We start from the raw sequence: 12226 nt of genomic DNA, 5'->3' as shown, positions 1-12226 counted from the left end.
GCTTAGGGGGTGGGGGGCTGGCGGATTAGGGAAGTGGGCCGTCTGCTTTGGTGTTCTACAGTCTTTTTAGGGTGTAAGTGTCTCCTCTAGCATTGTAGGGATTAGCTCACGGTGACACACTACTTCAGACTGATGCTGGCAGGCAATTGCTTTTTGAAGCAGATTAGGGTAAAATGCTTTAAAAATGTTGTTCCTTCACAACGTCTTAAGAGTTATGGAAAACATCCAAATTCAGCCAATAAGTAGGTCAGTAGCAATTGTAGATAAACACGAGGTCAGCACTTACGGGAGTTATTCATTTCTCTGTATCCTATACTTGCATGTATATGCATGCAAATCCTTGAAAGGCCTGAATTGGTTGTAAGGTTAATTGGAGGCATTTGTGAGTAACCTGCAAGCACTGTTGGCTCTCCTCCCATCGGATGAGTTGATTAATTGCTTTACTGGTGACCAATGGAAGGGTTCCTTCAGTAGGTGTCCGGGACATTGTGAAGAACACACTCCCCTGTACTCATGCAGCGCTATTAGCCGCAGCAAGCTCTAATTAGCTAGATAAGATAGGGTGTTGGCATATAATCATTCATTGTGCGGTGAGGATAATGACAACCCTGCAGTGGCTCTTGTGTGGGTAGCACAGAGGGTTTTGTGTGGATGGCGGCCGGTGGGAGCAGGGCACTGAGTCTGGCATTGGGACCGGGCTGGGATCGCTGAAAGAGCCCTTTGTTGGCTTGCATTTAAATTAGCCTCAATGGTTCTGCAGTGAGCGGAGGAGGGGATAGAGGGACTGAACCAGGCTGAGAACGGTGCCAGAGGAGGATGACGGGCAAGAGATCCATTGAGGAAGACGGGAGACAGATTCCTTCAGTTATGGGTTTTTATTTGCTCCCTTACACTCTAAATCTACCCTTCTGAAAAAGTCATGGTCATCTGCAGTACAAGAAGCTGAGTCTTACAACTGGCTGAGGGTATCTTTACTGTGATATGTGCTCAAACAATTGAGTACATCTCTTTTTATTCGTCATGACTACCATAACTAAATATCACCATTCAAACTAAACGCTGAGAGCATGGATCATCCATATTTCACAGCTATGGCGTTGGCTCTACAGGATTAAACCCACACGGAGAGTAAGCTACATTGTAAGGCGGCGCATGGTAATAAGCGTGACTCCATTAAACTCCTCCTCAAGTCCTAAGAGGAGAAAGGGAGAGAATCAATGCAGAGAATCTTCATAATCATAATTTGTTTGCTTACAGAAAGCTCTCTTCAATGTAACAAGTAACAGTGTACAAAAATACAGCTGTTTAAAGCTGTAGCTAAATCCATTTAATTTGGGCATTGTGGCTTTAGCCATCACTGTAATGAGCCCATTCAATTGTTTTAATGTGATTGGTTTTACCACCTTATAGGCAACGCGAGCAAGAATAAGTGGTCCCAAACATAATGTCCATTACCTTTTGACCTGGATGCTTAGTAGATACACACCCACACACAGAAATCAGAAGCTGAATCGAGGCTGAATTGACAGAATGCATTCAGAGTAGTTAACAAGATAAGATAGATGCATTGTTCTTGTGAGAAGATGTATCGATCAGAAAAGGAAATTGAGCTGAACAATACCAGTCACTGTGTGTTTATATATTTGTTACATCCGTACCTAGTTCATTAAAGGGTCAGGGTGAGTGGTTTGCTGGGTGAGTGCACCTCATGAAAGGTTCCTTTGACTTCACCTATGAGATGAGGTCAAGGTAACACCATCCCGGACGTGCCTAGTTCATTGCAGGGTCCGTATCTAGTTTATTGCTGAGAACCACGTAATTGGTAATTAGCAATGATGGTGTTGATAATGATGCAGAAGTGTATGAGGAGTGGAGTGGGTGAAATAGTAGAGAATAGAATAAGAATATAGAGGTATGGTGAGTGTATGGGTCTTTATGAATCTTCCAACATACTTATGTGGTTCTTTGTAACAGATATGCATATATATGCATCTGGTCGAAAATAAAATAAAAACCTTTCAGATTGCTCCACCCTGTTAACTAAGGCCCCGTCCATACAGACCCGAAACGGGCGAAAACGATCCGGTTTCGTTTTATGCGGTTCAGGAATATCTCCGGATTCATTACGAAACCGCATCGAGCTGTAGAAAAACGCTGTAATAAATATTCAAGGCGCTGGTTCTCCGCAGAAAAAAGTGCAGCGAATACAGCCTGCGCGCTGTATACAAACATTCAGTCACGAGGAGATTCAACCTTTTTAAATTGAGCAGAAATACTTTTTAATGTATAGTTAGTAATTACATTTATCAAGGGGCTGTATTTAAAGCTACAAAAAGAATACAAATAAATAAAAAATTCAACCCAACTCTGACGTCGCCCAGCTGGTGGGGGGCTAATGACGTCATCGTTTGCATTTCAGGCGTCCACACGAATCCTCACACGAAACCGCGTAGGTCCGGATAGATTTGAAACCACCCTCGGACATGGTTTCAGAAACGTGCGATTTCGGGCACCGGATTCGCCGGCTCTGTCTGAACGGTCGGCCGAAACGCACAAGACTCATGCGGTTTCACCAAAAAATCGATCGCTCAGTGTGGACGGGGATTTATAACCAGTTTCCTCTACGTTTTAACCTCACAAGAGGAGGGTAAATCTCTTTAATACTTTTAGTTGCCATTGCTCCCTATTGACGTTTGTCCTCAGAAGCATGCAATGCCTGATTTAAGCCTGGGGTCCAGCATGACTAAAGTGTTTTCCCTTGTTGGACTATATGCCATGTTGGTCATATATGTCATGCACCAGGGCTCAGACTTTACCAGTCAAACATGTGCACACTGTCTTGCAGAAAGAACCTCCAGGTTTAACATACAAAGTGCTAAAGTGCGCAAGCATCCTTCAATCTAATTGTTGTACGTTATTTTGTTCGAATGACCCAAGGGCATGCAGGGAATCCCTCATTCACACTTGCGTGCATGAATGCGTATTGCTGAAAGAAATTTGTTGGACACACGCAAGGCGAAAAAGTCCAAAGCATTTTCTCTCTCATTTACTCGAGGGGGCTTTGATTATCTCACTGAAAACATCGTAGGGGGACCATGACCTTGTTCCGGGCCCTAATGGGGCCAGCTCAGTGTCTATCCATACAGAATTGACAGTTGCTCGCGGCAAAAAGGAGGATAAAAGCGGCTCTGCTTTCACCTTAGTTCTCTTGGCTTGACAGCAGCGAGACCCCAGAACGCTTCTTCATTATACCTGCGTTCTGTCTAAGGGGGGCTGCCATAGGGCTGGGGGGGGGGAAAGGGGTGAGTTGCACAACATCTGTGAGTTTTTTCACTCATCCCTTTCAGAAGGTAATCCTGCAGTCGGAGGGGCCCCTTTCACCCTGAGATTTAACAGTAGTCGACATGACCTCAAAGTCACATTTAGCTAGAGATAGTCTGTTTTATCCGTGCATGGAGCTGGGCGGGTTTATGTGTGAAGGAGAGGACAGATGATTGACCAGAGTGCCTCTGTACACTCCCTGTCAATCTGGCAAATTGATGTGATTGGCCCTAATGGAGGATCATAGGACCGGAATTCAACCACGGCTGCTACATGGACACTAAAAGTATGTGGGCAGACTGCAGAGAGTACAAAGTGAGTAGGATGCAGCAGAGTGAGCAGTAGGGAGAGCAAAATGGTGGACCCTAGAGTGAGTGGGCAAAGAACGATGACATTGAAATTGTATTGAAGGAAAATTTAGCCTGTCTGCTGTCCTTTTGCCAGATCTATAATTTCCTGCAAGGAAATCTTGGCGGAAATTTCTTACGATGAAATTTCTCACGATTTCAGAAAGTATTAAAACCCAAAGACTTCATCCCCTTCATGCTAAACAAGCGGCTTCCGATAAGCGCTATAGTTTAAGGAGCTCAAACACATTTTGAACACATTAAGAAACTGAACTAAACCTTTTCATGCTGTCATAAGTAGTTCCACTGCTGCAGCAGGAGCTTTACAGAGAGAAAGTGAGGGTTAGATCAGTACAGTAGAGTAGAGTGTGCTCAGACTGGAAACCACTCTGACCCTGTAATCTAGTGAGCTGGTGTCCTCAAATCCCCAGCAGAGGAATTTACCTACCAGAGGGTCCGTGTGCAAATTAGTAACATAAATAGGTCATACTTAAATAGAGAAACAGGCAAAGGTGCATTGTAATACATATATGCTAAAATACATGCAATAAGCCTATTGATGGTATCAATATTAATAGAATACCATGGGCCTTATTCACCTAGCGGACATCTTGGTTCTATCTTTGTTCTAAACGGTTCTAAACGTTTAAAATCAAGATGGCCGCTTGTTGAATAAGGCCTATGCCACCCACTTTGCCACTGACTAACACCTGCCTTACACCCCACTTGGCGGTGGGTGTCTTTGACCATGTTTTGGAATACCATAGTGGAAGCTACTGGGTGGTACCAGAGGTGACAGCAGGCTGCGGGGGGGCATCGTAACTACTGAACTGTATCCGTTTGACAGGGTGTTCAAAGGTGACGTTTTGTACCATCTTCCCTGCTACCTTCTGTGTTGAAGACAGGCACACAAACACATAGACACACGGTCACAAACATTCCCAAGGGGATGCCTGGCGTTCCGTGCCTGAATCAATGTTGTTCACACTTTGCGACAGACACGTACACACCCACCATAAAACCATGGGTGGTGTGGCTAAACAAATCAACGTCTGTCAGGCAGCCAGTCGACGACTCCCCTCCCAGTCCCATCATTCTGGTGGGGGGAGGATAGCGAGAGAGGGGCAGACAGAAAGGGGTCTTTGGAAGGAAAGGTGAAAGGTCAAGGCCCTGGTGTGCATTCTAATCACGTTGCAGTGGTGTGCCAGTGGCTGCCTGTATTCATCAGGAATAAACCACACCCGGGGTTAGCTGAGACGCCTAACCCTTGCCAGGAAAGAGACCCTTCCTCCATCTGCTGCTTCATTGTTGTGTCAAGGGAAAGAGTGATTTCATTTAAGTTCAATTCTTTTTATTATTATTTTGCTCAAAGAAGAGCCATTTCTTAAATGTGACTTTATTTTTTATCTTCTCTGGAAGTTTCTAAAAATGGAAAACATTCAAAGACTTGCCTGGGTAATTAAAGGTTAATACAAATGTTAAGAAATGTTATGAATTTGATCACAAGTTGACAACGAAGCCATAACGTCCAACACTGCTCTTTCCCAATCACCAGACCCACAAATTGATTATTCCCTTTCGTCCAAGATAAGAATTCCCATTTTCAAGTCATCAGCATCCAGTCAATACCCAGCTGGTTCGAGTGATATCCAATTCCTCCATAAAATAATTGTTCCTTTCTACTGGGGCTGTCTAGGGAACACTGGCTATTTGATATGACCCCAGTGTATGGGCTTAGGGGAAGGCCTGATCTCTGTGCTAAGCACATGCATTATTCAGTAATGAATCAACGTCAAGGCTTTCATGCAGGCAGCAAACACCCGCACTCATTACCCATGTGGGAACTCTGCTGAATATTAATGCCGGATCAAACATCATCCGGGCCCAGCTCTGCAAAATGTTACTAATAATTGCTCTCAGCTAACAAGGAAACATGTATTCCTGGTCATCTGGGATATGGAAACATAACTTCTGAAGAGTGATCAGATTGTCACTTTCGTTGTCGACAAGTCGCTTGAGTAAAGTATTCGGTCTATGCAGATATAGCTGTCGAGGTTGTGAATTTGGGGGTCATGTAGGAATTCATTTAGATGAAAGGAGTGGAAGCCATACACCTCCTTTGGTCAGTGTCTCTTCATTTCAAAGTGTTGTTTCTGAGTCACGCTCCCAGCTGCTGGCTGGGGCTTTCAGGATTAGCTTTGGCCCGTCACTGGGAGGGGCCCAGAAAGGTGTTAGAGTTGTAAGAGCAACCGTAGAGGAACTAGCAAAGGTGGCGTGTCGGCCACTCAAAGATCAGAAAGCTTCAGCGTTGGCCAGAAGGGTCACAGTCCCACGTCTTTATTTATTTATCTATTTATTTGATCGTTTATAACCTTGTTAAGGGCTGGTCGTTTTATATCACATGTATATGGCTGTGCTGTAGAACTAGCAAATGGACTTGTCTTAAACACTCATACGATAGTGGCTTTATGTTATAGGTAGTATTATTTAATTTGTACATAACACCTTCATGTACCAATTAATTGTATATACTCAACTGACCGATTCCACGTTCTGTCACATTGGCAGACACCACTGTTAAGAGTCCCAGTCATTCATCATCTCTCACCATAAGTGTCTATAATGTCAGTATGGCAATCAAAGCTGGCAGCAAATCAAGCTGTTGGCCAATTGCCCATCATGACACTTGGCGCCTCTAGACACACACACACACACACACACACGCTCTGTCTCCGTATGTGTCTCGGTCTCTCTCTGTCACTCTGTGTGTCTCGCTCTCTCTCTCTCAACACCTTACGCACAATAAGGCACACTGCGTTTAACAGCAGACCAGATGGGATTCGGTGGACATCCTTAGCCATGAAGATATTTACATGTTTAAGACCACACACACACACGCACACATATTGATGTGAATACATCCAATCCATCACTGTCGCCTCACCGCAGTACTCACTCGGACAAGATTGAAAGCCAACCTCTGACAGCTTCCTTATCTCCTCCCCCCCCCCCCCCCCCCCTCCTCCCTCCAGAGCTACCAGGGGGATGAGCTGGAGAGGGTCCGGCTGCGGGATGACGTCAAGGAGTACAAGTTCCGGGAGGCGCGGCTGCTGCAGGACTACACCGAGCTGGAGGAGGAGAACATCTCCCTGCAGAAGCAGGTGTCCGTGCTGAAGCAGACCCAGGTGAGAGGGAGCCCCAAACAGCAATCGAGTGTGAATTGAATGTGTGTATGTGCAGTTAGGACGGGATGGCCCTCCAAATCTAGATGAAAGCCTACAGGCTACAAAGAGGGAATCGCTAGAATAGATTGACATTTCTGTCAATCATTTATACCAAGTTGGCACACCACAGAACATATCATTTTCTCTTTTTTCTGTTTAATTAGAGCGTGCTTTTATTTAATTGACATACAAGGTGACACATGTATGCACAGCAGATCACACCAGAGAGGTGTGAGCACAGCTACGTTTAGATTTCTTTATCTGATTAAACACTATTGCAGCCATTTTTGTCTTTTTGTTTCCCGGCCTCTAAGGTTAAGGCTCTGGTTTAAAACCAATGTGATCCTCCCTACAGTCAACGCCCCCCCTTATGGTTGAAAAGACATATAACCGGGTGGTTTAATTCAAAGGGATGGGTGGATTAAAATAAACAGAATCCTCTATAGCTAGCGCACACACACCCTGAATATCCATTAAGAGTATTTTCATTTGGGGCCGGCTTTATTTTGAAGCTGATAATTCTCTCCATATGACCTTGCCACTGTTGACTCTATTATGATATGAACCCCCACATGGCTGATACCATCCCCCCCCCCCCGCACCACCCTCCAAACCTTAAACCCCCCCTTGTTTTCCCCAAGGTGGAGTTCGAGGGCCTGAAGCACGAGATCCGGCGCCTGGAGGAGGACACTCAGTTCCTGAACAGCCAGCTGGAGGACGCGGTGCGCCTGAAGGAGATCGCCGAGCGGCAGCTGGGGGAGGCCCTGGAGACCATCAAGACGGAGCGCGAGCTCAAGGCCTCCCTGAGGAAGGAGCTGTCCCACTACATGACCATCGGGGACTCCCTCTACCACAGGTGAGACTCCCGGCGCGAGGAGGTGGGTCGATGATGGGCTTATATCTGTCTCTCTCTCTCTCTCTCTCTCTCTCTCTCTCTCTCTCTCTCTCTCTCTCTCTCTCTCTCTCTCTCTCTCTCTCTCTCTCTCTCTCTCTCTCTCTCTCTCTCTCTCTCTCTCTCTCTCTCTCTCGAGGTCTGTCTCTCTCTCTCTCTCTCTCTCTCTCTCTCTCTCTCGAGGTCTGTCTCTGTATCTCTCTTTCTGTGTGTGTGTGTGTGTGTGTGCGCACAAGGAACACAAACTTCTCCTCTTCATAAGGAAGAAGCATATTGATCAACATCTCCTCCTCCTCCTCTTCCTCCCGCCCCACAGTCCGCTCAGCATCTCCCTGGACGGCCTGAAGTTCAGCGACGACTCGGGCATCGAGCCCAACAATGACGACGCCCTCAGCGCCTACGAGAACGGCTTCAGCAAGCTGGCCCAGGCCATCGCCGAGGACAACCGCGACTCTGCGCCCAACAAGGAGGACCTGTTCCACCCGGCGCCGAGCCTGGTGGACGACCTGCTGAGCGAACTCAACATCTCCGAGATCCAGAAGCTCAAACAGCAGCTGCTGCAGGTGGGGGTTCCACCACACACAAAGTAAAAGTAGAAGTGCAACATAATTAACAAGATGTCTTCTAAACAGCACAGGGTTTGAGAAGGGCTTTTACCATAGACTGACGTGTCCATAGAGCCAAATCAAACAAATGACAACTAGTTTTGTTTTTCTCGAGATGAGAATCTGAATTGAGTCTATGTCTATTGAGACATTGTGTAAATGTTGTCTTATATTATGGTACAATAGATCCATTTTCTATATCTTCCTTTAGAAAATCCCTTCAATGTGAAGAGATTGTCTTGCATAAAGAACCCCAGTTCCCATCTCCATCCCCCTCTACTAATTTATCTGCAGCCCTTGCACTATCGTCAGCAAACACTGTTCCAGTACCTGCTGCCTCAGTTTGAGCAGAGGACAGTGGAAAGTGTCCTTTGGCTAACGACAGGGTGTTGGGAGAGGTGCGAGGGATTCAGCGGAGCACATCGGCTTGATCCATGGCAGGGCTACGGCAGGGATAAATATCCTGTTAGAGCAATGTTAATCCCCCCACCCATCGGCAGCAGCACTAGTCCCTGCGACAGCCAGCCGGCAGGAGGTGGCTACGGGTGGATCTACCATCTGCCTGCACCTCAACCCCCGCGTCTCGTTGCTGGTCCCCATGGTTACGAGCGTGGAACCTGGTTACCTACGGAGGACGGCGGCCGCTTTTGGGGCCTCCAGGCTTCAATCTTGAGATGCCTCTTGAAAGGGGAACCCGGGTGTCAGGTTAATAAGAGAAGCCCTAGGTTTCCTTGGCGATGCCCTGGTATGTACACTATTTTAATCTAGAGGCCCTTGTTGGGTTCTAAACCAGCGTCAAGTGTCCAGCCACTCGGTCGGGTCACTCCACAGATCACAGACAGGAACAGAGGGAGTGCATCACCATTACTGGGCTCTGCTCTGTGCTCCGCCCCTCCACCCTCCTCTGTCCGTCCAGCTGGAGCTGGCCCATCAATCCTATCAATCGAAAGTACTTACTTATCGGTTCTGTCGCTGTTTCACTCTTAGTGACTCAACCTCCATAGTCTGCAGCTGGATCTAAAATGGCTGCTGCGAGAACAAAATGAAGAGTTGTGCGTGCGAGATGGTTGTAATTGGAAGCGTAGTCCTTCAGTGGCCTACAGGCCCTCTTAGACGATGTAGGTCATGTTGCCCCACATTAGGACATGTACATTGCAAGTTCTTGATGTCTTATTAATTCATTTACATGTTCACATTATCATGTTGGGGATTCTTGAATGAATCGGACTGCTGCTTTTGAGATCTTATGATGAACAGCAGAATTGAGCCTACAATAGTAGGTAGTATTTTATCTATGTGAACATTTCTTATAGCTTAACATTGAGACGGTCTTCTGTAAAACCTAGATTAGGAAGATGGGCTCTAATGCAGATGTAGTTATTGTGTGTCAAGAGCTCATCTTTAGACCATCTGCCCCATTTTTATCTAGTTGTCCAAATATAATGTGAACAAATATGCAGTACATTGCACAAGGGTGGGGCCATCCTAGCTAGCCTTGTTTTATTAACACACGCACACACACTAACACACGTGCTGAAATAGCTTAGTGCTTCACCAGCATGCATTGCTTTGTGTATGTTTGAATGTAAGGAGACCCAGTGCGCTCACTGCCAGCCCTGACTTGAGCCCAGTCCAGTTGCTCCTTAAGGTCACCCTGACGCTGGTGCCCATCCCCGCTGGACCAGAGGGAGCTGGCGGGGACTCACATTATCTGGCAACGCAAGCCACATAGCCAGGGTAGAGTTACCACATGACAGGCAATCCGTCGGTGTGATGGATCGATTACGCTGGGCCCGAGAGAGGAGTCGCTCATATCATCCACGTCCTTAGAACCCCCTTCCAACAAATCCATTTGTGAAATGACTGGAATGGGACTCCAGATGAGAAAGGGGGTACTCGGAAAACAAAACAGAACATGAACTTCCCATATTAATCTCCCTCCCTCGGCCCCCAGATGGAGCGCGAGAAGGTGAACCTGCTGGGCAACCTGCAGGACTCCCAGAAGCAGCTGGAGCAGGCCAACGGGGCCCTGTCGGAGCACCAGGAGAAGGTGGGCCGCCTCACGGAGAACCTGGCTGCCATGCGCAAGCTCCAGGCCAGCAAGGAGCGGCAGTCGGCCCTGGACAACGAGAAGGAGCGCGACAGCAACGAGGACGGGGACTACTACGAGGTGGACATCAACGGGCCGGAGATCCTGGAGTGCAAGTACAAGGTGAGTGTGAGGAGGGAAAACAACTGGCAAAAGTACGAAGGTATTGCTACCAGACATAGGTGCTGTAGTGACAAGACATTTGAGTGCTACCAGTTGAGTGAACAATGAGTAGTGCTAGCTATGCACTGTGTGCGCTGTTTTCGAAAAACACAAACTGTCCATCCCGAAAGAGCCAAACTAAGTGGGATTTGATGATGGACTGATGGAGTGTCTCTGCCTGCGTCAGGTTGCTCTGTCGGAGGCCGGGGAGCTGAAGGAGGAGCTGAAGACTCTGAAGGCCGAGTACCAGGCCTGCCAGTCCCGCTACGAGGAGGACCGCAGCCGCCTGGAGATCGACGTCACCACGCTGGGCGGGAAGCTGGCCTCCCTGGAGAAGATCAGCCTGGTGGACCGGCAGGAGAAGAACAGGCTGGAGAAGGAGCTGCGCAAGGTGAGGTACCGGCGGGAGGCATTAGGCACGAGGAGAGGATATTGACTGACCTACATAAGACGATCTTGCAAAGGGTTGGGAATCGATGGAGATGTTAGCGTGAGGCTATCCCTAACCTTTAGCGTAATCTTGGCGTGACTTCGGGTTTAGCCAGGTCTTCTCTCGTTAAAGACAGCTTAATCAAGGTTTATGTTTGTGTGTGCGTGTTTGTGTGTGTGCGTGTTAAGGTGAGCGACGTGGCCGGCGAATCCCAGGGCAGCCTGAGCGTGGCCCAGGACGAGCTGGTCACCTTCAGCGAGGAGCTGGCCACCCTCTACAACCACGTGTGCATGTGCAACAACGAGACGCCCAACCGCGTCATGCTGGACTTCTACAAGCAGGGCAAGGGCGGCCGCAGCAGCCCCGAGGGCCGCGGCCGCCGCTCGCCCATCCTGCTCACCAAGGGCCTGTTCCCCGCCGACCTCGGGGACTCGGTCTCCCCGCCCTCCCTGCCCTCCCCGCCGGCGTCGGACCCCCGGCGCGAGCCCATGAACGTCTACAACCTGGTGGCCATCATCCGCGACCAGATCAAGCACCTGCAGATGGCGGTGGACCGCACCACGGAGCTGTCCCGGCAGCGCGTGGCCTCCCTAGAGCTGGGCACCGTGGCCGACAAGGACAAGGAGGCCTGCATGGGGGAGATCCTGAAGCTCAAGTCCCTGCTGAGCACCAAGAGGGAGCAGATAGCCACGCTCCGCACGGTGCTGAAGGCCAACAAGCAGGTCCGTCTGGTTCAGAATCCTCCGCGGTTAGACGGTGTTCTGGCTGTGGTTGGTGATGATGGAGGGGCCTTTGGTTTGTTCTAGAATGGCGGGTTCAGCTGTCCCGTCACATGCCCTGCTGCTGAGATCTATGATAAACAGTTGTGGCTGGCCGTGTGGCGTCAGCTGGCCAGTTTGTTTAGTTATACAGACCCAGAGGAGTTGTATAACAGAATTAGAATTCGTGCCCAGTTGCTGTTGTGGCTATTAAGATTAAAGATTATAAAGATTGTGTGTGGCGTCTCGGTGCCTGACCCAGTCTGGATAAATAGAGCCATGAAACCAATTTATAAAACTAAAGCGTGCTACCTGTTCATTGCAGAAGACCACGAACATGACCACCTGTTCATGTTCGTTCATTTTACTACTTTACTTAACCACATAACATTTATAGT

At 48.1% G+C, this 12226-nt stretch overlaps 1 protein-coding gene across 1 annotated transcript in view; it reads left to right on the top strand.

Moving 5' to 3' along the window:
• LOC307078910 (protein bicaudal D homolog 2-like) overlaps window positions 1-12226 on the top strand; it is a 39087-nt gene that overhangs the window by 15474 nt on the left and 11387 nt on the right. Inside the window, exons 3-8 of the mRNA XM_079740928.1 lie at window positions 6701-6853; window positions 7534-7748; window positions 8101-8347; window positions 10344-10601; window positions 10828-11036; window positions 11264-11792. Coding sequence (XP_079597054.1) covers window positions 6701-6853; window positions 7534-7748; window positions 8101-8347; window positions 10344-10601; window positions 10828-11036; window positions 11264-11792 — 1611 coding nt within the window. The remainder of the gene's footprint in view (window positions 1-6700; window positions 6854-7533; window positions 7749-8100; window positions 8348-10343; window positions 10602-10827; window positions 11037-11263; window positions 11793-12226) is intronic.

Source organism: Pollachius pollachius, assembly GCF_949987615.1.
Source record: "Pollachius pollachius genome assembly, chromosome: 8".
NCBI classification, from domain to species: Eukaryota; Metazoa; Chordata; class Actinopteri; order Gadiformes; family Gadidae; genus Pollachius; species Pollachius pollachius.
Note: the sequence above shows the minus strand (reverse complement) of the source record. Positions and strands in the feature narration are given on the sequence as shown.